We start from the raw sequence: 26,483 nt of genomic DNA, 5'->3' as shown, positions 1-26,483 counted from the left end.
AAACTGAACTGGACCAGCCATAGAAATACTGTGGCTACAAGAGTAGGTCAGAGGCTGGGAATTCTGTGAAATGTAACTAACCTCCTGACTCCCAAAGCCTGTCGACCATCTACAAAGCACAAGTCAGGAGTGTGATGGAATACCTGGATGAGTGCAGCTCCAACATTCAAAAAGCTTGACACCATCCAAGATCTCCCATTTGATTAGTACTCCATCCACCACACAGTACCATCTGCAAGATGCACTGCAGCAACTCACCAAGACTACTTTGCACTTTCCAAACCTACAACCTCTACCACTGGAAGGACAAGGGCAGAAGGCACATGAGAACACCACCAACTGGAAGCTTCCCTTCAAGTCACACACCGTTCTGACATGGAACTAGAATATCACTGTTCCTCCACTGTCACTGGGTCAAAATCCTGGAACTCCCTTCTTAACAGCACTGTGCATGAACCTACACCACAGACTTCAGCAGTTCAAGAAGGCAGATCACCACCACCTTCTCAAAGGCAATTAGGGATGGGTTTCAAAGCTGGCCTAGCCAGCGACACCCACATCCTGAGAACAAAAAAAAATTGCATGAGGTTACCATTCTTAAATACTTAAACAAACTGTTATTCTATCACACCAACTGATAGCATCAGTTCATGGAAAAACTCATATTTGTAATTTTGCATATATGGGCTTGGGCAGAAACTTGAACCATAAGATTTACTAGATAAAATCAGCATAATTTACATCCAGTTTCCCGACTGCACCCAAAGCAGAAACCCTATCCAACTGGAATGTGTTTGAAATTACAACCCCATGACCTTCTGACTCAAGAGGCAATAAGTACTAGCACCTAGCTACAGCTAAATGTAGTTATCATTGTTACATAAGTCAATGGAGCAGCCGCGATACGCGATACACCACCCGTACATAACAATGTGATAAATTAGCAGTTAATTTTGTATAAAATCTTTCTGGGGCACTAGACAAAACTCAGGTCATACAGATAGGAATACATTAATTTCTGCATTTACACCTATAATTCCTGGTGCCTTAGGATCTCAGCGTCTAATTTTATTTATAACTTCTAGTCATTTTAAGACGAGTTTACTTATAACTCCCAAGGTCTAATGTATTATCGCTACAGCACTCACCTTCTTTCTCCAGCTGTTCTCAGAACCTTGTGTAACTGCATGGCAGGAAGTAACGATTTGTTTGTGATTGACAAGGGAACGGACCATTCAGATAATCCCATTCCAGCGCCAGTCAAATAGAAACCTCCAATAAGCGGGCGGGTGCCTCCGAACTAAACCAATAAGCGAATAGGGGAGGCGGGAGCTGTGGAGCAGGAACTGACAGCTGTCAATGGGCAAAGAGTGAGAGTTTAAAGGGCCAGACACATCAAACACAAAGAAAATTGAAAGAGATAAAAACAAAAAAACTGCGGATGCTGGAAATCCCAAACAAAAACAGAATTACCTGGAAAAACTCAGTTCTGTGGAAGGGTCATGAGGAATCGAAGCGTAAACTCTTTTCTTCTCCGCCGATGCTGCCAGACCTGCTGAGTTTTTCCAGGTAATTCTGTTTTTGTACAAAGAAAATTTAGTTCTGAGGGAACATTTGTGTTCTTTATGGCTACCAATTAGGATGATCAATTAGCTGTAATATTGAATGGAACAGCAGAGCCGAGGGACTATATGGCCTAATAATCTTTTAAATGAAAACCAAATCAACAAAATTGGGATAAATCAGGCACAGCCCCTAATTCAGGTCAGCTGTAAAACCAAGGACAAAGTTTAAAGGAACCTATATGGCCTAATCTTGCTCCAATTTCTTCATTTATTAAATCCTTAATTGGAATCAATTAAGTGATAAATGCCCCTTTTTAGAAAAAGGGCACAAATAATTAACTTCAGAATATAATAAAACTAATGGAAACACTTAGGAAATTCGAACTTAATTTCCTGTATGCACTATGCACTCCAGACCTTAGTCTGCCCAGCAGCCATGAATATCCATAGATCAAAACCCACAATCATTTTACGAGATGGAAGACTGCCACTAGTACCCTTATGTGATTCAAAGTCAAATTTAATTGAATTATTTTCTTGTAAAGCACCTTGGGATGATTTGCTGCTGAATTTTCTCATTTACAATAGTGGCTACACTTCAAAACCCACTTCATTGGCTGTAAATGACTTTGAGACGTCAACAGGTTGTGAAGTAGCTATATAAATGATATTTTACCTTTATTTATATATATGGGATTAAATTTGACAAATCACATAAGGAGACTTTACTTAAACCTTACTGGATTTTTAACTGAGGTAACTAGTTAATTTCTTTATTTTCTGTTAGCTAAGAAGAATAACAACTTTTTTTTCCCCTTTCACTATTCATTGATACCCAGCATTGAGCTCTGCTGCCCACCAAATTTTTGGACCAAAATGAAAAAGTGCTGGAAATATTCAGCAGGTCAGGCAGCATCTGTGGAGAACATTTAGGGTTGTCAACTGTGCTTAAATGTATTGCTGGAAGTTTCACCAGATGACTTGCCCCCACGCACCAGCCATTGGTTGGCCAACACATCCATCCTTGAGATGCATTGCCTTCCTATGCCAATTTGAAAGCAAAAAGCCTCATTACCCAAAGATACTCATTACTCAAACAGCCGTTTTCTCCATTTTCAATATTTTTAAATCTGGTAACGTGAAATGTTAAAAGTTGTCCCTGTGAGCTTTCTGCAGGGCTGCTCACAGCAATCCTGATCTTCAATTCCTGGAATAAAAACAGAAAGCGCTGGAAAAACTCAGCAGGTCTGACAGCATCTGTGGAGAGAGAGAGAGAGAGAGGCAGAGTTAAAGTTTCAAGTCTAATATGACTTTTCTTCGGAAGATGTTTCAATGATGAGTTATATTGGACTCGAAACAGTAACTGTTTCTCTCTCCGCAGATGCTGCCAGACCTGCTGAGTGCTTCCAGCACTTTCTGTTTTTTATTTCAGATCTCCAGCATCCACAGTTGTTCTACTTCTGGCATCCCAAGTTATGGGCCAGGCAGCTAGGGCTGCAGTACCTCGTCGCCAGTGCGGGTGGCGCGGTGCTGGGAGGAGCAGCGGCAGAGACGAGAGGGGGGGGGGGGTGGGTGATGTTGTTTGCGTGGCGTCTAGCTTTAGCTTAACGGTCGCGCCGCTGATTGGCTGCTTTTGAAAAAAGAGGTTTTGGCGGGGCCGGGCTTGGAGGCGGGGCCTGCGGGGAGGTGATTGGAGAGACGGAGGTAAGGCCGGACGGACGGGGGGACTCCACCTGGATGGAGCGACGTCTTGGGACCTGAGGCAGCGTGGGCGCCGGCGATAGTAAATACAGGCCGGGCTGGGGGTGGCGGAGGAGCCGGCTCCCGGCGACAGTAGATACCGGGGATGGGGCGATGTCCCCCCGGCCCATTCGGAGCCTCTGTTTATCAACAGTTTATTTCTCTCTCTCTTCCCCCGCTGTTCGGTATTGAACACGATGCCGGCCCCGGTTTCTGTGGGGGCACAGGCTGAGTGACCCTCGCTCCGTAACATCAAGGTGTCGAGGAGCTTCCAGTCAGCCGCTTTGCAAGCTTTCTGGAGTCACCGTGAGCCGGAAGAGGGGGCCATTCAGCCCATCGAGCCCAGGCCAGCTTCCCCCCACGCAGAAACTGAATCCGTTCCCTGTGGCCCTGCAGGTTTATTTCCTCCCCAGTTTCCCTTCGGAGATGTTGACTGTTTTTGTTTCCACCACCCGCCCTCGTGGGCTCAGCCCTTGAGTTCAGCAGTTTCAGAGCCTCTGGCCCCGGTTTTGTCTCTGCCCTTTTTTCTTTTGCCGTGTGCCTGTCTAAGATCGAAAGAAGTGGGTGCAGGAGCAGGCCGTTCGGCCCATTGTGCCTGCTCTACTATTCAATCAGATCACGGCTGATCTGAGTCTGGCCTTGACTCCACTTTCCTGCCTGCTCCCCCCCACCCCCCCCCCAACACACACACAATAACCCTTGACTCAGTCTGAATATTGTTTGGCTTTCAGACACAGCTGTTCATTGTTCTGCCTTCACGCTCACTCTGGACAAATGCTTTGCTTCTTTATTACAACCATCGTTGCTCCCTTTTGTTCCATGACATCTTTGTTATCTAATCTGTCCTGCCCTCTACCTTATTGCATGCCTTTCCTTTTGTTCTTCCTCTCCCTCCCCACCCCCCAACGGCGTAAAACCCATGAACCTTTCTTTGGTTCCGAAGAACCGCCATATACAAATCAAAACATCAAGTGTTTCTCTCTCTCTGAAGGCTGCCAGACCTGCTGAATATTTCCAGCACTTTCTGTTTTTATTTAAGATGTTGCTTAATATTAGTGCACATTGTGCATCGAACTGATTCTGTTTTCTGTCCTATATCAGGTGTCAGTTTGGCTCAGTTGGTAGCACTCGCACCTCTGAATCACAAAGTTCCAGGTTCAAGCCCCACTCCAGAAACTTGAGCACAAAAATTCATTCTGATATTGCAGGACAGCACTGGAGGAATACTGCACAATTGGAGTTGCTCTTTTCCAGATGAACCCTGGCCCTGTCTGACCTCTAAGATCCCATGCCACTATTTCTGAGAAGAACTGGATCTGAAGGGGCACTATTTAGACGTTTTTTTTTAAGGTACAGTGACATTTTCTGTGTTATAAATTTGGAAATTGAATTCAGGACTGATAAATGTGTGCAAAAACTTTGGTTATGTCACAATTGGAGCACTGCTTTTCGAGCTGTCCCATTATAGAAAGAGTATTGAAATCAGAGTATACATTGTAGATTCGCCAGAATGATGATAAGGAAGGGGAACTAGTTATGAGGTGAAACTTGAGATAATAAAACAAATACTACATGAGAGGTAAAGGTTAAGGGAAGATTTTAAAGGAGATTTTGAGTTGGTGTTTTGATGAGTAATAGGGTAAAAGCTATTTCCTTTGGGGAGTCAGTGATGAAGGATCTTTAATTTAATCTCATTGAGTAAGGCGAGAATTTGATTAAATTTCTTTACGCAGACGATTTGAACATGGGAAGCTTTGCCACAGAGATTGTTTGTTCTTTGTGACCAAGACACCAGCAAGAATTCAATGAGTTAAGTTTCAGGTGTGGTATGTTCAGAGATGAGCAATCAATCCAATTTGAGCACAGAAATATATGTTGCATGCTGGACACACGTATTGTTGGTGCAGAAGAGGTGCCACAGTTCTGGACTTGGGAAGCTCGTGCTACCAGTTGCCCACTTTGACTCTGTCCTGTTGGTTGGAAATAGTTCATTTGACTATGAGTCAGTGCCATACAGGGCGCTCCTGTGCGAGGCTTTCCCATATCTCAGCTGATGTTGAAATGCTTCCATGATACCTCATTCCTTGGAGTGTTTGAAGCGAAGGGTATGACTTTTGTAAAGGGAAATTTGAATAAATATTTGAAGCCAGAAAGCACTGGGTGGTATACATGATGAGCTGAATGGCCTCGTGTTCAGTTAACTTCTGTAGCTATACCTACTTTATTCATAGAAGCTGGATGTTAATTCTTTGTGTATAGAGAAGAAAAGTGTTTTCCAGCACTGAGTGGACAAGAAGTTCCACTATACATGCTTTAGAAAATATAATTATAACAAAAGTATCTTGGCTGTGAATTTGAATATAGATTTACCTCTCTGCAGTTAAAATAGACCGAAGTTTCTGCTCTGGTGGAATCCCAACCTGTAGTTGGTTTATTGGATTTTGCACCTACCCGATTGCTGCACACCTGGCAGCCTGGCTCTCATTTTAAGGTGAGGCTCTTTAGTCAGGATCCCTATTCTACCATCCAAGTAGTGGCATGATAAAATGATAATGCGGTTGATGATTAATAGCAATCAATCTATCAATTAGTCTAGTACAAACCCAAACAAAACATGAGAAAATCCCAATGATGGAGAACATTGGAGGCCATAGGTCCAAAGTTACCTGTTCCTCCAAACATGTTACACTTGTGCGTCAAACCACCTGTGCACTGGATCCCAAAGTATTATTTTCTGAAAGAGATCTGCCTAATTTGCATTTGAATGGATTAGAACTCTGCTTCCACTATCTTGTCAAAAAGGCAACTCCATAGAGACCATTCATTCATGGTTTAGCCAATTGTCAGTGGTACGTAATTAAACTGGCGTCCATCCGTGTCCCTCTTACTGTTTATATGGTTTAAATATTTAATTTTAACTTTCAATAGTTTAATAGAATAGCATCCAACACAGACCCAAACATATTATAAACTTTGTCTGTGAAAATAGAAATTTGAGAAATATAGCACCTTTCATAGTATCAAGACATTTTAAAGTGCTTTAAGTTAGTACTTACTTTTGAAGGGTGGTTACTATAATGCCGGAAAGCAGTTCTCAACCTTTTTGAATGAAGGTCCCCTTTCCAAATGGATTAATCACTGACCACCCCACCCATCCAAGTTATAATGCCATGTATCACTCAGAATATCAAATTCCTGTATGTAAGGTGTTGTAATAATGTGCTTAAGAAAAGGGCTATTTACTTACAGATAACAAAGTAAGTATGCTTGCTTTATGCAAAATTTGCCTTTCCTTGTATGTTCCCCCTTGAGTGAGATGGCCAATCCATTCAGCACTCCACTCCCACTCGCACCTCTTCTTTGACGTTTTTGCAGACCTCCTGGAAAGTCTCTACAAATCCCCAGGTCTCCACGGGCTCCAGTTTGAAGAACACTTTTCAGGAAATACGACAGTCAGTTTGTGGATCGCAAGTTCCCACAACAATAAATAAATAAATGATTGATTAGATCATTTTTGGATGTTGATTGATAGATGAAAATAAATAAAAGACACTGAGAACTGCCCTGCTGCTCCTGAAATAGTACAGTCTGATATTTTATGGCTATCTGAGAATATAGACCAGACCTCAGTTTAACATCTCAATGGAAAGATGATGCCTCTGGCAGTGCAGCACTCCTTTAGCACTGCACTAAAGTGCGAGCCTGGATTGAGTGCTGAAATTTTATTGGAGTTTGGGGAAACAATCTTTTGCCTCGGGTGAGTCTATTACCACAGAGCCACAGCTGACACTTTGATCATTGTATTCAAGCCCACCCACTGTTGTCTGCTCCCGCACCCCCCAGCTGGCCCGTACATTTACAGCAGGTTTTTGTCTGTTATTATGAAGGTACCTGGAGATGGATTCAACAGAATACCTCATTAAGGTGCTGACAAGGTTTCGAATAGTTGACTTCCCCAAGTTACTGAAATCCTGGGATTTTCTGTCAGCAAGGCAACTGCAGGAAGTGAATTTCAAGGAAACTGCACGAAAAGACCTGATATTGAAGTTAGCCGCGCTTTGTGAGGTAATGTACTGTAAGTATGTAATAGCTGATGGGTGACTGATTTTTCTCCTGCCCTCATGATGGAAAATAAATTTCAATGCTTTAGAACTACCACTTTCAAATTGCCCATTTATGAATATTAAAATGTGCCATTCCTTTTAAAACAAGGCCATGTATGTTTTATGCTGGCACAATGTTTCATGCTGACTGGATTGGTTGGAGAACAGAAAATTTGAATGTTTTTTGATGGCTTTGAAATTTTATAGCTGTATAAAATATTTTTAATATGTTTCTTGAAATTTATTCTAGGATAATGGAGTAACCTTAAAACATGTAGCAGATTTGGACATTATTTGTAAGTATTAACTTCATTTTCATTGCATGTTAGGAATGGCACATTTTGTAAACAACTTAGAGCAGAATATTTATTGTTAACACTCTCAGACTAACCTTTTTCTTATTAAAACCCAGCAATCTGCTATCTGTTTTCAGTTGGCGCTCATGCAAGATGCTAACATTCTAATGTGCATTCTCTTTGAAGTATTATCAAAAGAAATGTTTGTCTTAATAAAACATAGAAAAGTTAAGGCGCAGAAAGAGGCCATTCATCCCACTGTTATTTAATGTTTAAAAGATGGAAATAGAGGAAAGCACACAGAATCCAACAGGTGAAGAATTGTTGTTTTCAGAAGGACCTTGATCAGCACTCCAAGTGCATTTATAGTTTTGATGTTGCTAGTTCATCTAAATGTAAAGCGGGGGGTTCAATGATGATTTCTGTGCAGTAAGCCCTGCCGGTAGCTAGTATATATTGGGATTGATGTTAAATAGCCTGTCAACACTCACTGTTTAGTTTCACAAATGAGGATGTGATTAGCGCTTACAGGGCAATTGACGTTCCCCATGGAGCTTCACTCTTGCAAGAAGATTCCACTTTTGGTGGGATGAGTTGATGCTGGCATGGAAATATGAGAGGGGGTTGTATTCCATGTTAAAGAAAAATATATGGAAGCTGCTGTTTGTTCATGTTAAAACGTTTGTAAAATGAAGGTTGCAATTTTGAGGTTATGTCTTTGGTGACCTTTTTAAATTGTATACAAGTAGCAGTTAGCTTAAATAATGATTGCTATTCTTGCTCTATATGATTGGGGGGGAAGCGAAGGGATTCATTTGCAAGAACTTAATAGAAATTGGTGTTGAACTTAACGCTTAGTTATGTGCAAAATTATCAGCCAAGCCTGTAGTTAGGTAGAAGTGCTAGTGACCATTAGATTTATGTTCAAAATTAGGCTTGTTGGGACTTTTTTGTATGACTTGCAGGTTATGAAAGGAGGGAATGTCAGAGGCCAATAAATGTTTTTTTATTTAGTAGAATGACTGAATACCGCTAATAGACAAGGTGGCGCACCTGTTTGTGAAACTTGTTGGTAGAGTGAGAATATTCATCTGCATACAGCTGGTGACTTTAGTCAGTATGATCAGAGGATGCAAGAAAACTGAGGACGCTAGAAATCTTAAAATGGAATGGAAAATTTTGGACTTACAGGGTTGAGCAACTGAAGAGGATAATATTACAACCCACACTTTCAACTTCTGATTCTGTTCCTGAGATGCTTAACTTTTGTTTTTTTTTAATTGTATATGTCTGCAGATAATTGTGCATACCCGCAGAAGAAAAGATGGAATTCATATCAAATGTTTAGGCCAAAAGGTGCGTACATTGTCTTTCACTTTTCCATGCCTGTTTCTTATCACAGCATTTAGCAGCTGCTTCTTATCTGTTGCAATATACTGATTCACAATTGCATATTTCCTTTTCAGGTGGTGAAGAAGCAAAGTTATTTGATTTTGGAGACTTCAGAAATTGTTTTGAAAGAAATCTCAAAATGCTCATTAGAAATGTAAGTTGCATCACTTGATGAATGCCAAACTGCCTTTAGCTAGTACACAATCAGCCAGGACACAATTTTTGTTATGTATTTCCAAGTGCAATATTGAGACACTTGGAATGCATTTTCCAGTGGGCATCTGGGCCCATATGGAGGCCCCAAGCTCACCCATGCCTGCAATGTGCTCTTTGGTGCAACCTTATGAAAGGTGGCCTCATAACTGCCCACCTCCATGCTCACTGTCCAATTAAGCATGACGGGCAGATTTACAATGCTGCAGGCCCAGTTAGAGGGCCCGCAGCAATTTCAGGCTGGCAGCCCTACTGGGAGAAGTGGACACTACCACAGTAGGCAGGTGAGCCTTCAGTTGCCTGTATACAAATTATAAATTAAAAAGACCTGAAGCTGTTAGTGACATAGAGTTGAAAGGGAAATCCTTCCACAAGCTTAATGGATGGGGCTGCAGTCTTTCATCCTCATTGCCCCATCATTGGCACATGTAGCCTCTGGCTTCATCAACCTCCGTGATGGAGGGGATTCCTCCAATCTCAGTAAAATGCCAGCGCAAAGTGGGGACTTAATCGGACTAATTGGCTGCCCGCGTCCGTGGAATGTACTCAGTTCCCAGCCCATCCCTAGAGGTGGGTCTGTATCCCAAAGCTGCTCCCCCACCCCTCCATATTTTACCAGCAACCTCCATGACACCAACCCCCTCCCCTTCACCAGCAGCCCCTTTTCTGTGGGACTGGGAAAATGCAGCCCCGTGAAAGTGCAAATATATTATGCTGTCAAAACTTGTCAGCTGTGGAACAGTGGGTAAAACTGTCTCTGAGTCAGAAGGTTGTGGGTTCAAGTCCCAATTCAGTGACTTTAAGCACAGAAATCTAGATTGACGTTCCAGTACTGCACCGTCAGAGAATCTTTTAGATGAGACATTAAAGCAGAAGAACAACAGGAACAAAAGATTGTATTTGGGCAAAGGCTCCCTTTAAAGATTGCCACTTTTTTTGTTCTGGGATCTTGTCTTCTATAAATTCTGACAGCAGTACAAAATGCTTTTAATTCTGGTCTGAAATTGTTGCAGTGTTCCCACGTATTCTTCTAAACTTAGTGCAGAGTCAAAGCCCAAGTTGTTAAAGAAACTAGAGATATTCTATACATGGGCACTGAAGTCCCATCTGATGAAATTTTTAGGAGTTGATTGGCTACGGTGCTGATATTTTAGCTGCAATAAAAGAAGGATTATTTTTGTTTTAGTGATATGAATTAAACTGTTAAATAAAGTTTCAAATCGAGAACATCAGGAGATCAGTTCTAAATACGGGGAGCAGTGTGATATTTATTATATTAATGAATCGAGAAGGCATGTTGTGGTCAACTATAATAAATATCTTCCAATGTGAAGCTGATGGGATAATTGGGGATCTCAAAGCCACAGATGCGTTTTCATCATCTCACAAATGGGAATACTTAGCCCAGTGCTATTGACATTTGAAGGGCTGTGGGGAAAGAGCAGAGGAGTGGGACTAGTTGGATTGGTTTTTGCACAATGAACTGAACAGCATCCTTTTGTACTGTATTCTTCCATACTTGTGTCCAGTGTCCCAGCCGATATTTAATATTTAATCAACATCACTAAAAAACAGATTACCTAGTCATTATCACATTGCTGTTTGTGGGAACTTACTGTATGCAAAATTGCAGCCAAGTTTCGCTACAATACAACAGTGACCACACACGATCTTTTTTTCGCTTTTTCAAAGTACTTCACCTTTGTTTTTGAGGTGTGGTGACTTATACAGATAAACTCTGCATTCATTATTTACCAGCAACAGACAGCAAAGAGGCGAATGAATGATCAATGTTTTTAATATTGGTTTCGAAGAAGAGTCATACGGACTCGAAACTTTTGCTCTGTTTCTCTCCACAGTTGCTGCCAGACCTGCTGAGATTTTCCAGCACTTCTGTTTTTAATATTGTTGGTTGAGTTTGGATACTAATCCCTGCATTTCAATTGTGGTATCAATTCTTAAAAGCATTCACCTGAACACCAGGGATAGGAATTGTATGGAGGTTTCTAGATTTTGTTAAATTCGAGACTGGGTTTCAACCCCAACTTTCTGATCCAGCTGGAAAAAGCCAGTGCATAACTAGCATGATGAAATTGTAACTTACACAATGGTTGGAAGACATAAACATTGGTGATCTTAAAAGTTATAAAGAGGAAACATTGAGGCGCGTAGCAAGTTGGTCAGTATCTAAAAGAAGCCGTGGGGCGCATCAAAACTTTGTCAGATTCAATATGTAATTCCAGGATTTTCTTTTTAAATTTCCTTTTTTGGAATTATTCTCAAATCAAACCTCTGCCTAATGTTCTGGGTTGTTTGCAGATGTTCTGAGTAACCCATGATCCTGGAACAAATGGCTGATGTGGTGAAGCTATAACAGACATCTTAAACTGTCATTTTACTTTTGCCATCAATCTACTTGGGTATTATTTCACTCCAACAAGCTATTGGCTCATATCTATTTTGGTTTGTGTCATGCTAACTGACTTAGTACATGTTGTCGTTTTTGGAACATTTTCTGTGGAATTTTAATAGTTCTGTTACCTATTTTAATTTGAATTCCAGATTTATTTTTCCTCCCACAGGTCATGATCAACATTTTGGAACATGGGGAAGCAGTTTGGATCCGAATCGCATGGGGCAAACGCCACTCCACACCTAACCAGCAAAGAGCTTCGTATGCCGTATACTACCCGCAGACTCCTTATGTTTTCATGGCTAATCTTGCTGTGCAGTACAGAGTATATATTTCTCAGGTAAAAAGGCTCTGTCTACTTGGATTTTACCTGTAATCTGGATTATGTTGGTGGAAGACTGTCATGTGTTTCCACTTCTCCCTCTTACCTCACCTTTTTAAAATATTCAAAGACTCCTATACGGTGCACTATTTTAGCCTGTTCCTTTGGATATTTCTGGCAGCGAACCAAACTGATCACGCAGCTCATTAACACATTTCTCAAAAACAAACAAAAGCAAAATATTGTGGATGCTGGAACTCAAATTAAAAACAGAAAATGCTGGAAATACCCAGCAGGTTAAGCAGCATCTGTGCAGAGAGAAACATTAATGTTTCAGGGTGGTATAACCTTTCATCAGAAGCCCAAAGTACAAGTTGAAATGATAGAACAGCCTTTCTGCTCTAGCTAAGTCATTATGGATCATTTTTACTTTCACTGAACAAGGTGATTGCTTGTTTCAAAAAATAAAATCTAAATATAAGTTGTGTCCTGATTCTAGTTATTTGATCCCCTAGTTTGGTGGAATTGGGTGTGAGATCTGCTATAAATACTGTCACTCCTGGGGCCTATGATTAATATTCTGGCAGGCATTGTCAGGAATGCAGTGCTATAATTGCAGAAAATGTTAATTGGCATACAACAGAATAACATACAAATAGTCAGTGGAGGAAAGAATAAAATTGCACTCCCTTTTAGACGTCCAGGGCCCTTGACTGAAAAACTTTGTCTTAATTCTCTCTGCATTGCTTAACTCTAACACTTGGATCATATTGAAGTTGTAGCAAATGACTTACTGTGAATGTTCCTTTCTTTTGCTGAACTGGTTTGTGCACAGCTGTCTTGGCTATGAATTTTTGCTTTTTTGAAGTTGAAGCAACCCTAGCTTTTTTAATCAATCTTTTCAAGCAACTGAGCTCCAATCATCTACTTGACAGGTAACTTTGGCATGAATTTGGCTGGACTGCATTAAACAGTTTGAGTTTGTCACTCCCTGCTTAGAATTGGGTGCTTATTATTCGGAACCAGTGTTTAAAACAGAAGTTTCCAATTGCGGCACTTTCCTAACTTTACTGAATTTGTTTTCCAGGCACTGGTTGTTGCTACTGAGCATAATATGCTCAAAGAGATGGATCTACGAGGACATTGTTTGGACTCCCTCCGAGACATTGCTCTGAAAAGATTTAATCCGGTAACAAAGGACTATCAGCAAAAATATTTTATTGCAAACCTAAATTGTTCCTGTGACACTGAGCTGAATTGATTACTTTGAAATTAATGTTCTGCTTTTTAATCATCCCATTCCCAATTGTCAGACGTGAGTCAAGGATTGCTAATGTAGTCCTGGGTTTCACTGATTTCTGCTCTGGACAGTGATAGTAGTGTCCAAAACTAGGGAGGATGTTAGGTGCATTTAGGGCCACTATTCAACAGACCTGCTGCCTACATGACACTGCCCGTGTTATTGTTTACTCTCCACGCCAGCCAACAGCCCAAATGACATTGGTCTGCCAAGTTCCCTTTACTCTCCACCGCCCACCCTCGATCACTGACATACCCTCTGTCCTGTCCCTCTTCACCAGAGTGCCCTCTCTGGGCTTAAAAGATTTTTCAAAACTCAGCTCATCGACCCAAGCTTTTGGTCACCTCTCCCACAAAGGGTTTACATATGTGCCTTTCTTTTGTATGTGAAGCACCTTGCAAAGTTTTACTTTGTTAAAGTTGCTATATAAATGAAATTAGTGTTGAAGTTTATTTTTGTTCTGTTTATTTTCATTTCAGGCATGTTCTACGCACCACTGGAAACCCATACAACAGCTAAACACCAGCCAAGAATCCGGTATTGTTTCATTTTATTATTTTGATGCAGTTGCAATCTCATATATATTGTGACAGGAGTCCAATGATTTATAGAAGTAGAATGGTAACACCCTTGTTCGCTGTTTGAGAAGTGTCTTGCAGCAGCTCATAAAATATATTTACTTTAGGGAGGGAGGAGTGTTTATGTTCCTGTATCGGTAGGTGCCCTTACCCTTCTTGATTGCAGTAAGTGCTGTGATTGTATTATGGATAACCTTTATTTGTGGATGGTGCTGGTGGAGAAAGAGAGCTTTAGACAATGTAAACAATGGATTTCTTTATTCAGACTCTGTTTCTTGGCAGTGGTGGGACATAAGTTTTAATCTGGTAGTAGAATGACTAAATGCTGTAACTGATGAGCTAGGGTTTTGGGCTAGTTTTGTGTACGTCAATGATTAAAGCAGACCAAGGATACACAACAGTAGAATGCCACATATTCATCCACAGTGGTTATCGATCAAGAATGCGGTGATTTTTAAAATTTTGCAGTGGCCCCATATCTTGAAGTGCAGCTGCCCTGCATAGTGCTCTCCTGTTGACTTCACAAATATCTTGGAGCAAGATTGGACTGAAGCCTTTAGCTAATCTGCTTGCTTCTCTGATTCAAACTGAATAGTGTTCTGCTGGATATTGGGAATTATTTACTTGATCTCTAATCTAGACAGAATGATCACTGATTATATAGATTCATCTAATTTCCTTTTCTTTCTCCTTCCCTCCCCACAATTACAAGATCAGAGAATCACCATAGAAAATCTTAGAGAGAAAGAAGATGTCAAAAGATTAACGTCAGCAGCATTTGGAGAAGGGTCACTACCAAAACTGGAGGAGGTTCATTACAGGGTGTGTACTGAATATCTATCTGATTTGATATGCCATGATCTTCAATATAGTGTATGTTGCTTGGCTGTTTGTCTTTCTCAATAGGAAAGCCATGTAACCTTCTGCTGTATAATCTACTCTGTATATAGACTGAAATTTCCAAAGATTGTCAGCTTGGTTCAGGGATAGAGCTCATCTTTTACATTGTAGTTATGACACGAAAACTGGCTATTTGGTCTGAAGGTTTTTGTTTCAAGCCCCACTCTTGGGGGGCTCAAACCCATAATCTAGGCTGATGCTTCAATGCAGGACATTGAGGGTCCACTGAATTGCTTGTGATGTTGTCTTTCAAACGAGACATTACATTGAGACCTCTCATCTAAATGCAGCAAAAATAAAATGCTGCGGGTGCTTGAAATCTGAAATATAAACAGAAAATGCTGTTGAGAGAGAGAATTAACTTTTCAGTTCAGTGACCCTTCACCAGAACCTGTTCAGACGGCACATAGGATTTTGTGGCGCAATTTGAAGAGGGCTAGGGAAGTCTTCCAATGTCTTGGCTGACATTTATTCCTCTACCAATGCCTCCCATTTTACCCTGCAAGCTGTTGTGATTTAGAAAGTACTGCTTAAGGCTGATGGAAATGGATTCAATAGTAACTTTGAAAAGGGAGTTTTATGAATAGTTGAAGGTGGAAAATGCATGGCTTTTGGCAAGGGCATGGGAATGGGGCTAATTGGATAGCTCTTTCAAAGAGTCATCATACTCATAAACATGATGAGTTGAAGTGCCTCCTTTTGTGCTGTATCATTGTATGATTCTCTTTCCCCTGTTCCAGTAATGACAATTACTTCTTCCTGGGGTGTAGTTGAGTGCTTAGGTGTAATCCTTAGCAAAGCATCACAGACAATTCTGCCTGCATTTGCATTTCCAGCTAGGTTTGACAACGAGCATTACAGAGCAGGAATCCTGACTGATATTTCCTCCTCTAGTTCAGCCTGGTGAAAAGCCTTTTATAAAAGAAGAAATACGTCACCTTATTTCAATCTGAAAAGGCTTTTTCTAATAAGATATGTTGAAATATAAAAGTAGGGATGTTTTACTGCAGCTGTACAGGGCCTTGGTGAGACCACATCTGGAATACTGTGTACAGTTTTGGTCTTATTTGAAAAAAGGTAAAATTGTATTAGAAGCAGCTCAGAGAAGGTTCACTCCCCTCATTCCTGGTTTGAGGGGCTTACTGATAAAGGTTGGATAGGTTTAGAAGAATGAAAGGTGATCTTGAAATTTATAAGATCCTGAAGGGATTTGACAGGGTAGATACTGGGAGGTCTTATGTTCCTATGACATTTTACCACTGCATTCACTTGCCAGTTGTTATATCATAAATTCTAATACTATATGTATTCTTTCAGTTACAAACTGTCTTTAAGGATGAACACAACATGGGGATTTTATCAGATAGAAGAAAACCATTCCGATGTGTAGCAAAATTTTCCAGTCCAAATATCCTTGAATCATTGAGAGCACTTCCAGCACTAGGTAGGCATATTCTGTGCTAATTTCCATCACCTGTGTTTACTTATTTTCTTTTTCCTGTCATTGTTACAATAGCCACTTTTTTTTAAGCCTGTGTGGCTGGAGAAGCAGTCATAGCTTGATGTTGGAAGACTTGTAGCATTAATTCTGTTATAACCGTGACAATTTTTTTTTAAGGAATTGCTGATGTTCCCATTTCAACCATGTTCAGCAGTATTCCAGAAAAGGGAAAGAATTATTTCAAAATAACAGACAAAAGGACTGCTGAGCCAAATACACCAGGCCCTTAACTTCATTGTCCAAGGACGTTCTGTAAATACTTTTATGTTTCCTGTGGAAAACTCTCTTGCCTCTTTCATTCTGTAATGAAGCTTTGGATTTTCCCCATGCCTGCTGACTCAATGTTTTGCACAACAAAAGTAATTTGTTCCTAACGTTTAGGTTCCCCTTGTGCAAGAATGGGTGAATCGAGCTGTACTTAATGTCCCTTGCAGTGTTCAATTTGTTGACACCAATTATCTAGATCCATATGTGCTGAATGGCATCGGTCTAGGTATTCAAAAGTGTTTGGCATCCTTGGAACCATAACTCACCAAGGTGTTAAGAGTTCACTAATCTTTGGTTAAATTACTCTGTTTATAAGCTCTTCCTTCCCAGCCATCCCCTGTCCCCCTTCCAAGCTCATGATATCTGAGTGCTTGACCCTGCTCTGAAATGAATCTTTAAAATTTTCCTGTGTGGGAGACCCCCTGCAAAAACTAAAACTCCCCTATCCACTGCAATCTTGGCTTGCAAAAGATGGAAATGTTGTGCTATTACAAGTTGTTTTAAAAAGTACTAAGAAAGTGAGATCTTAACCCATGATATTCCCTTTCAGAAGCCAGCTTCAAAAAAACATTTTGCTGGTCTGTAGGCTCACCACACATTTTTAAAAAGAAATGCATGAGATTTTATTTTAGATATTTAACAAGTTGTCTCTAAACTGCTATGGTTTTACCCTTTTTTGCTTTTAAAATATTCTCCTTCTCTTCCTCTCCTTCTAACCCTCTTCTTCCTGCAATTGTCTCTGATTTTACTGCTTCTGCTGTTTGTCTTTAGCATTACCAAAAGGCTAATTTTCCCATAGGTTTCTCATGATGATCTGATTTCTACCCCAACATGTGCCTTTTATACTACAAAATGGTGAAATTCCAAATTCTGCCAATGTGTCAACCAGTCCAGTTTTTTAACTTAAAAATTCCAAGATAATAGGACAATGTCACGCGTTAAATTTTGGGACATCAAACCAAAGCTTCATTGCAGTGAACTTTACCTTTTTGATTGTAAGCCCAAGTTAGTGGGTTCGATGAAGAAATGGTTTAATGTGCATCATCACATTTCTAATCTGCATACTGTCCACTTGTATTTAACAAGTGAGTTGTAATCTAATGCTTAATAAATATCTATTTCAAATACGCAATTGGGGAAAATGCAGACAGCCATAGGGTTTAAGAAGATGGCTGACCTTGTATATTTTGAAGATTGTATGTATAGTTTTCTCCCAAGAAAGCCTATTATGCTATCTTTAGGGTAGTGGAGGGTACATTTTCAATAACTTTTTCAATATTCGGTGGCAGATCTTTTGAAACAAGATCCACTTATTCTTTATTTGGTAAGAAAGCCAGAATCTCAGAAATGACTTCATAACCATGTGTCAAGGGAGGCTTTTGGTTAAAACCTCTGCTTTGAACATTTGGACTTGATTTCACTTAGACAAGTTTCACTTGCATTTGCCAAGTTGGGGGTTGTCAGTGCTGACTCCTGTTTTGGGCAGGGAAGTAATGAGAATTTAGCAGGCTTGCTCCACCAAACTTGACTGTAACTCCAATTAATGGGTCATTGGACATAATCAACACTGCTGCAGACAAGGTTATTCTCCATTTCTACCTAAGAGAAGCCTATAGATAAGAGATTTCCTTTTGGGGAGAGGGAAGATTGGGGTGCTAAAATAGTCCAACTCCACTTCAGTTTTTAATCCATTAGCTTGGGCTTTGATTAGAATTTCGTGATGATAAAACTGCATGCATGTGATTTTTTTTCTATTCATATGCACTTGCACTTGGCCCTTAGGTTATTGCTTTCCATTAGTTATCCAAGATCTTACATTGGGCTTAATTTTTGGGTCTAGTTTAAAATAACTGAATTTCCACACAAGGACTAATTCTCTTCACAAGCTACTGGATTTTGACATCCAGTGATCGGTGTTCGAGTCTGCTGTGTGAAGATGTTTTTTTCTGTCTGAAATTATTTGCTGCACAGCCTTGCAATTCTTGACCTCAGTTTAAAACTGGAACCAAGCATATACTTTGAGTTTGTGAACTTTTATCCTGTGGCTATCCCTGTGCCATAGTTGCGAGACTCGGCAGTGAATGTTTGGCTATTCAGTACCAAGAGTGCAACAGCTGAGCTCAATACAGTCCACATATATTCATTTCCATGGATAGCAATCAGCAATGAAATTTCTTAACCAATTTTTCTTTTGAATCCCTGGGTGTGAAAACTAATTGTATTATCCTGACTGAAGTTACTGACACTGCACAGACTGGGGAATTGAACCTGGTTTTAAAAGTCTGCATGTCTCAATGATGTGTAAGCTTGTTCAGATCTTTGATAAACCTAGTCATTAATGATGAAGATTTAACTAGATGAATAAATGATACAGCATCTCATTAAGGCTTTTCTACATATAGTCCAAAGGAAATTTGTCAGCAGGACTGACATTCCAGCTTCCTTCTAATTTCGACGGTGCTGAATTGAAGTCCAGTCTTGCTTGTGAAATTAGGAATCAAGCCCTGACTGTTCTCTAAAGTATTGTTAAAAACCATCGACATTTATTTGCACAGTGTAATGTTGTTTAATAGTTTTATTTATGTAAATGTAATAAATTTTTGTGGTTACTTGAATCTTTACTTGCTTTCCTTTGGTGTTTAAATTTAAAGATCATGTGCTTGTCATTTTTTTGTTCATGGGTTGAGTGTGTCACTGGTAAGGCCAGCCTTTATTGACCATCCCTAATTGCCCTTGAGAAGATGGTGGTAAGCCACTGCCTTGAACCACTGCAGACTATGGTGTAGGTGCACCCACAGAGTACACATACATGTACAGTCTATCTATGGACATCAGGCCTGTATTTTTCTAGCATAACCCAGAACAATATTGCAGTGGAAAACAACAAACGTAATTAAATTAAATTGATTACTTCAATCTCATTTATATTTAAGTTGTACATCCCCATTAATGGGGCTCAAAAAACAAAATCCCTTGGGACATATGTTTTATCTCAGTTTATAGACAATGCGGAGAGGCAAATCTTGAGGCATCAAAATCCTTATGAAAGAGTCATTGGACACTGGAGGTGACAATAGATTGGAACCAGGCTATTTTGCTCCACATGTTCAAAGTGGGTGATAAAATAAACCAGGGCAACTCCAGATACAGCAGTCTAGATTCAATTCAATGCAATTAATTGGATATGGCCACTTCCTGGCTATGACACTGCTGGCATCCAGAGCTTGTGCAAATTCAACAAGTTTGGAAACATAAGATTATCATAACCCAATTTTGGATTTTAAAAATTAAACACCCCTAATGCATACATGAACATGTCAGTGATGACAGTGTTGATATATGGTCCTTCGCTAGGATTTGTGATCCTCAAATTGCACTAAATGATTACCATTCCCTCCAATTCAAACAAAGGGATGGTGATGGCGTAGTGGTATTGTCACTGGACTAGTTAACCAGGGTAACGGTCTGAGGACCTGGATTCAAATCCCATCTTGGCAGATGGGATTCATAAAGTCTAATGATAACCATGAAACCATTGTCGTTTTTTTTTTTAAAAAAAAAAACCCATCTGGTTTACTAATGTGAAGGATGGAAATCTGCCTTACCTTACATGGTAGATGTGACTCCAGACAGTTTGACTCTTAAGTGCTCTAGCAAGCCACTCAGTTCTACAAAGTCTCAAAAAAAGGAATGAACCCGGACGGACCATCTGGCATCGACTGAAGCACTGGAAATGACGATAGCAAACTCATTCCTGTCAACCCTGCAAAGACATCCTTAATATCATCCGGGGGCTAGTGCCAAAATTTGGAGAACTGTCTCACAGACTAGTCAAGCATAGTCAGCCTGATGGTTGTCCTCGCTGAATCATATCTCTCAGATAATGGTGGCACAGTGGTATATTGTCGGGAGGGAGTAGCCCTGGGAGTTCTCAACATCGACTCTGGACCCCATGAAGTCTCATTAGGTCAAACGTGGGCAAGGAAACCTGCTGATAACCACTTACTCAGCTGATGAATCTACGCTCCTCCTTGTTGAACACCACTTGGAGGAGGCACTGAGAGCGGCAAGGGTGCAGAATATACTCTGGATGGGGAAGTCCCATGTCCATCACCAGTAGCACCACTACTGTCCCAATCCTAAAGGACATATCTGCTAGACTGGGTCTGCGGCAGGTGGTGAGAGAGCCAACAAGAGGGAAAAACATACTTGACCTCATCCTCACCAATCTGCCTGCCGCAGATGCATCAATCCATGACAGTGTCAGTAGGAGTGACCACCGCTGGAGTCAAAGTCCCATCTTCACGTCTCCATTGTGTTGTGTGGCACTACCACCATGCTAAATGGGATAGGTTTCGAACAGATCTAGCAACTCAAGACTGGGTATCCATGAGGCGCTGTCGACCATCAGCAGCAGAATTATACTTGACCACAATCTGTAATCTCATGGCCTGGCATATCCCCCACTCTAACATTACCATCAAGCCAGGGGATTAACCCTGGTTCAATGAAGGGTGCAGGAGGGTGTGCCAGGAGCAGCACCAGGCATACCTAAAAATGAGGCGTCAACCTGGTGAAGCTACAACACAGGACTACTTGCGTGCCAAGCAGCAAGTGTTAGAGCTTAGTGATCCCACAGGCAATGGATCAGATCTAAGCTCTGCAGTACTGCCACATCCAGTCGTGAATGGTGGTGGACAATTAAACAACAAAGTTGGGGAAGCCTAGCATATATGTGCAAAAGATAAGGCTGAAGCATTTGCAACAATCTTCAGCCAGAAGTGCCAAGTGGATAATCCATCTCCACCTCCTCCAGGTGTCCCCAGCCAGTCTTCAGCCAATTTGATCACGAGCGTGATATCAAGAAACGGCTGAAGGCACTGGATAGTGCAAAGGCTATGGGCCCTGACAATATTCCGGCAGTAGTATTTAAGACTTGTGCTCCAGAGCTTGCTGCACCCCTAGCCAACATGTTCCAGTACAGCTACAACATTGGCATCTAGCCACTATGTGGAAAATTGCCCAGATATGTCCTGTGCACAGCACGAAAAATCCAACCCACCCCATCAGTCTACTCTCAATCATCAGTAAAGTGATGAAAGGAGTCTTCAACAGTGCTATCAAATGGCATTTGCTTAGCAATAACCCACTCACTGACTCCTATTTTGGGTAACGCCAGGTTCACTCAGCTCCTGACCTCATTACAGCCTTGGTTCAAGCGTGGCATCAAGAAGCCCTAACAAAACTGGAGTAAATGGGGAAAGGTCTCCACTGGTTGGAGTCATACCTAGCACAAAAGAAAATGATTGTGGTTGTTGGAGGCCAGTCATCTCAGCTCCAGGACATCACTGCAGGAGTTCCTCAGGGTAGTGTCCATGGCCCAGCCATCTTCAGCTGCTTCATCAATGACCTTCCTTACATCGTAAGGTCAGAAGTGAGGATGCTTGCTGATGATTGCACAATGTTCAGCTCCATTTGCAGTACATATCCAAATGCAGCAAGACCTGAACAATGTCTAGGCTTGGGCTGACAAGTGGCAAGTAACATTCACATCACACAAGTGCCAAGCAATGACCATCTCCAACAAGAGAGAATCTAACCATCACCCGTTGACTTTCAATGGCATTACCATCACTGAAATCCCCACTATCAACATCCTGGGGGTTACCATTGACAAGAAACTGAACTGGACTAGCCATATAAATACTATGGCTACAAGAGCAGATCAGAGTCTAGGAATCCTGTGACATGAAACTCACCTCCTGACTCCCCAAAGCCTCTCCACCATCTACAAGGCACAAGTCAGGAGTGTGATGGAATACTCCCCACTTGCCTGATTGAGTGCAGCTCCCACAACATGAGCTTGACACCATCCAGGCCAAAGCAGCTGCTTGATTGGCACCATATCCACAAACATTCACTTGCTCTGCCACCGACAAACAGTGGCAGCAGTGTGTACCAGCTACAAGATGCACTGCAGGAATTCACCAAGGCTCTTTGGACAGCACCTTTCAAACCCACGATCACTACCATTTTATAGGACAAGGGCAGCAGATAGATGGGAACACCACCACCTGGAAGTTCCTCTCCAAGTCACTCACCATTCTGACTTGGAAATACTGTAGCTGGGTCAAAATCCTGGAACTCCCCCCATAACAGACCTGTGGGTGTACCTACACCACATGGATTGCAGCTGTTCAAGAAGGCAGCTTACCACCACTTTCTCAAGGGAAGCCTGGGATGGGCAACAAATGTTGGCCCAGCCAGCGATGCCCACATCCGGTGAATGAATTTTAAAAAATTTTTTACCCCAACATGATAGTTAAAATTGGATGTAATACATGATTTATGCTGATTTAAGGAACCATATCCGGAATTTGCTGGCATATTTCAACAATTTGCATCATTTGTTTTTGGTGTACGATAAAGATAGAACTAGTGATTCGAATATGGTACTCACTCCTGCATGGTGTAGTTGAGGCAGACAGCACAGATGCATTTGAAGGGATGAAAGCTGAGTACATAAGGAAGAAAGAAATAGAAGATTCTGCTGATAGGATTTGATAATGAGGAGTGGGAAGAGGTGTATGTGGAGCATGGGGCAGTTGAGCTGAATAGAGTGCTTCTGTGCTGTACCTTCTATGTAATCTATGTAAACGTTTTGAAATATAACAGATGCCTTGTTGAGAAAAATGTGAATAGCATTAAAGACCCCCAGTGTTTTCAATATGTCTTCAGAAACTCTGACATGTTGTGTAACTGTTGCAGTCTTCCTTTTAAATTGCATTTTCTTCTCCCTGTCCTCCCCACCTCAGCATTCCAAAGGAGCTGTTTCCTCCACGATATCCTGATGCCTGTTCTGCAGAGGAATATACAATGGTATGAATCAATTCATATTGTGATGAAACATATACTTACCTTCAGAGGTTTGGGACTCCAGTTCCTGGCGAGACTTTGGCCTTCCACGCATGCACAGTTCAAGTCTTTTACATTCTTTAGGCAGGGAACCAGCCCTGCATGCCTGTGCAGAGGAAAAGAAGTAGAACGGTGTGAAAAGCAGGAACGCCATTGTGCTAAATGTATCCCAGAGAATAGGACATGGGAGGCAGATAGGAAGAGGTCCCAGAAGAAAGTCCCTGCCTAAGACAGGGATCAGAAAGAGGACCCAGAAATGAAGTTAAAAGGAAGGGGCAGTGCAATAGGCTCCAAGTTAAAGAGAGCAGCGCGAAGCAGACTTGAAGTGAAGTCGGCTTGAGAGAAGACATGAAGATCCAAAGAGAAGGCCATAGGCTAGTAACTGTTTACTGAGGACTTTTTGAAGCAGTGGTGTGCTGCTTGGTATGGCTGAGGATCTGAAATTGTGTTTGGAAGGTGAAGTTCAAGTCTACTCAGAGATCCAGGGAAAAAGAATCTCGATAGTCAAGATTGAAACCCTGTGAGGTGGGCCATTGTTGCAGTTATCCAAATGGGAGAAATGTTTTGAGAGAATTTTGAGGCTCTTTCTTCAAATGTGGAGATTGGAAACCCTTGTGAGAAAGACAAAGTTAAGGTGACACTGGTTGGCTCACAATGTGACAAATGTCTGGGTGGGTTGTTGAGAAATCCATAGAATCTGCTTTGGTCGCATCTGTCATTTATTTTGGGGTGTGGTGTGTCTAAGCACAGTTTGTCTGTTGATTCACATGTATCTCATATTTACCCTGAATATTAGAGTATAAGATAGAAATTGTACATTTTTTTTATCTTTCTAAATTTGTACATGTGTGTAAAAATATTGCTGGGGTAAAGGAACAGTGAATATTTAAATCATCATCTTGTGTTTGTAGTGAGGTTTTGCAAACCTTTTTGCCTGGGTGTGATATAGTTCTTTTTTTTATATTTATATTGTGTTATAACTTCAGCAGACTCCTGTGAATTTGTTCAGTAACTTTCCACCACGGTTTCTAAAAAAAAAATAATGATCTATCAAGCCAGGTTTCACTGTGGAATCTAACTGGTCCAGTATTAACATCGGCTGAGATCGTGGAAATTTGGAAGAGACAGGAGAAGAATTGTTTTAAAAATAATTGTAAATGATTTAATAGGTGTAAAAGAAAATTGCAAAGAGTTTGGAAACGTGACTGTAGTGTATTGTCAGTTAATGAACATTTATTCATAGATCTTTTTATTATTCTCATCTGAAACAAATTTGTCGACATAAAGTATTGTTGGCATCTATTGGGCTCGCCTGAAACAATGAGCTGTATTTTATCTTCCCCTACTGGTGGGTTTGAAGGCAAATAAAATCCAGCGGGTGGCCTTTCTGCTGCCTACCTGTCTGCCCTGACTGACTGAAATTTTATGGAGGCTGAGGGAGATGTTGGGCAGGATGACAATCCTTGGGCCTACTGAGGCCCTTAAGTGGCCAGTTAATGGCCACTTAAAGGACTCTCTGCCAGTATTTTACCTGCAGCAGCGGGAGACCCACACCATGTGGAATGCCCGGCAGCTTTAGCTGTGTGGGCTGATGTTGGAAAAGGTGGGAAGTCCTACTTTCCAGGCCCTTTGGCGGGTCACCACCCCATTTCTTGTTGAGAACCCTGGGTTTACCTGTCAGTCTGGGCTCCTCAGCATTGTGAATTGCTTGTAGTCCCAGCAATGCCCACCAGTACCAGTGTTAAATTGCTACAGGGCCGCCTTTTGGATTGTAGTTGGGCTCCCTCCTAACTCTAGCTGGGGGTGGGAACTACGGAACTCCATAAAATTCAACCCCATGTTTCTTTCACCTGCTCTTTACCCTGACTGGTTTTGAATTTGGAAAAAAGGTACGAACTTTACTGTCAAGTTTCACTCACTTGAATTTATTCATATTGGTTTATCAGAATGATGCAGCTCACTCTTAAAACAGTAAACACAGTTCCAAATGTTTATATGGGTCTTCCAGCAGTCTCGTTAATATTGACCCTTACATTCCTCTTAATGTTGACAGCTCTGCTCTGCAGTGAGTTATCTTTATATTTTCTTCCTGCTTATCAAAAATGACGGAATTTTGTGTTTAATGGTCTAAAATGGAAGAATCTAAATATAAGGCTAAGTATATTCTTTACAATTGGGTTTCTAAAGAAGCTTATAAGTTTAAAATAAAGACAAATGGAGGATGCAATACTGAATATGAGGTTTTAAAGTCTTCCTGTTTGTGTAGCCAAGTCAACTCAGATTTTCTGTAAGTCCCAAATTTGATGTTCATCTCACAGATTCACCTAAAATCACAGAAAATTAACTAATTTAGTTGTTTTCTAAAATGTTTTAAAGTGATTATGTTTCAGAGTTGCTTGTGTCCATGTAGGGAGAGAGCAGAGGCTTGATTTGGGTTGGGGCGGCTTGTGCTTTGTGATATGACCATTGAACTGCTTTGGGTGTTCAGGGAGATGTAATTGGAGTGGAGCTGGAGTTGGAGTCAGGCAGTCCAGATTCATTGACTTAAAAACAAATAACAGATTAAACATCATTAAGCTCATCTGTAGATAGACTGGAATGGGATTTAAAAGTTGTCTACAGGTGAGTACCAATGGAACATGTTGTACAATTACTTTGCAGAACAAATATGCATAAACTACCAGGTATCAGCCTAGGCTCAGTGACAGCACTCCCCTCTGAGTCAGAAAGTTGTAGATTCAAATGTCACTGCAAAGACTTGAGCACAAAATCTAGGCTAACACCAGTGCAGTACTGATGGGAATGCTGCACTGTTAGAGTGCTGTCTTTAGGATGAAAAATTAAACAAAATCGAATTGAAATGATCCCATGTCACTATTTTGACGAACTGCAAAAGAGTTATCCTCAGGCCAATATTTATCCCTGATCCAGCATAGCTAAAACAGATTATTCCTTTGCAGTTTGTGGAACAGTGCTCT

General features: G+C 41.0%; 2 protein-coding genes across 8 annotated transcripts in view; one reads left to right on the top strand and one right to left on the bottom strand.

Annotated features, from left to right (window-relative positions):
* Nucleotides 1-1,240, bottom strand: part of cmc2 (C-x(9)-C motif containing 2) — a 45,721-nt gene extending 44,481 nt beyond the window's left edge. For 3 of the 4 annotated variants that reach the window (XR_005943561.1, XM_041191942.1, XM_041191946.1), the window contains exon 1: nucleotides 1,149-1,185. The gene's annotated coding sequence lies outside the window, so the exon portion shown is untranslated. Of the gene's footprint in view, nucleotides 1-1,148 lie in introns of all 4 variants that reach the window. The other variant, XM_041191945.1, reaches the window with a different exon arrangement.
* A 1,964-nt stretch (nucleotides 1,241-3,204) lies between these two features.
* Nucleotides 3,205-19,205, top strand: cenpn (centromere protein N). Of its 4 annotated transcripts, none has more exons than XM_041192504.1 (11): nucleotides 3,205-3,269; nucleotides 7,193-7,370; nucleotides 7,659-7,704; nucleotides 9,001-9,060; nucleotides 9,171-9,250; nucleotides 11,892-12,062; nucleotides 13,132-13,233; nucleotides 13,824-13,881; nucleotides 14,635-14,744; nucleotides 16,140-16,266; nucleotides 16,441-19,205. In XM_041192504.1, exons 2-11 carry the CDS (start codon nucleotides 7,203-7,205, stop codon nucleotides 16,551-16,553), a joined length of 1,035 nt encoding a protein of 344 aa, XP_041048438.1. In that variant the 5' UTR covers nucleotides 3,205-3,269; nucleotides 7,193-7,202; the 3' UTR covers nucleotides 16,554-19,205. The 4 variants fall into 4 exon arrangements, with proteins under 4 accessions (XP_041048438.1, XP_041048437.1, XP_041048436.1 ...); XM_041192503.1 differs by having other exon boundaries at nucleotides 3,264-3,348; XM_041192502.1 differs by lacking the exon at nucleotides 3,205-3,269 and adding an exon at nucleotides 4,407-4,655.
* The last annotated feature ends 7,278 nt before the right edge of the window (nucleotides 19,206-26,483 follow it).

Source organism: Carcharodon carcharias, chromosome 7 (assembly GCF_017639515.1).
Source record: "Carcharodon carcharias isolate sCarCar2 chromosome 7, sCarCar2.pri, whole genome shotgun sequence".
Classification (NCBI taxonomy): Eukaryota; Metazoa; Chordata; class Chondrichthyes; order Lamniformes; family Lamnidae; genus Carcharodon; species Carcharodon carcharias.
Note: the sequence above shows the minus strand (reverse complement) of the source record. Positions and strands in the feature narration are given on the sequence as shown.

What these genes read in the sequence shown, in the direction of transcription:
- cenpn (XM_041192502.1), top strand. Translation starts at nt 4,594, where the DNA reads ATGCCACTATTTCTGAGAAGAACTGGATCTGAAGGGGCACTATTTAGA. An exon ending in AGTTAGCCGCGCTTTGTGAG is followed by an intron (nt 7,371 to 7,658) that starts GTAATGTACTGT and finishes AATTTATTCTAG; the next exon opens with GATAATGGAGTAACCTTAAA. An exon ending in TGGAGGAGGTTCATTACAGG is followed by an intron (nt 14,745 to 16,139) that starts GTGTGTACTGAA and finishes GTATTCTTTCAG; the next exon opens with TTACAAACTGTCTTTAAGGA.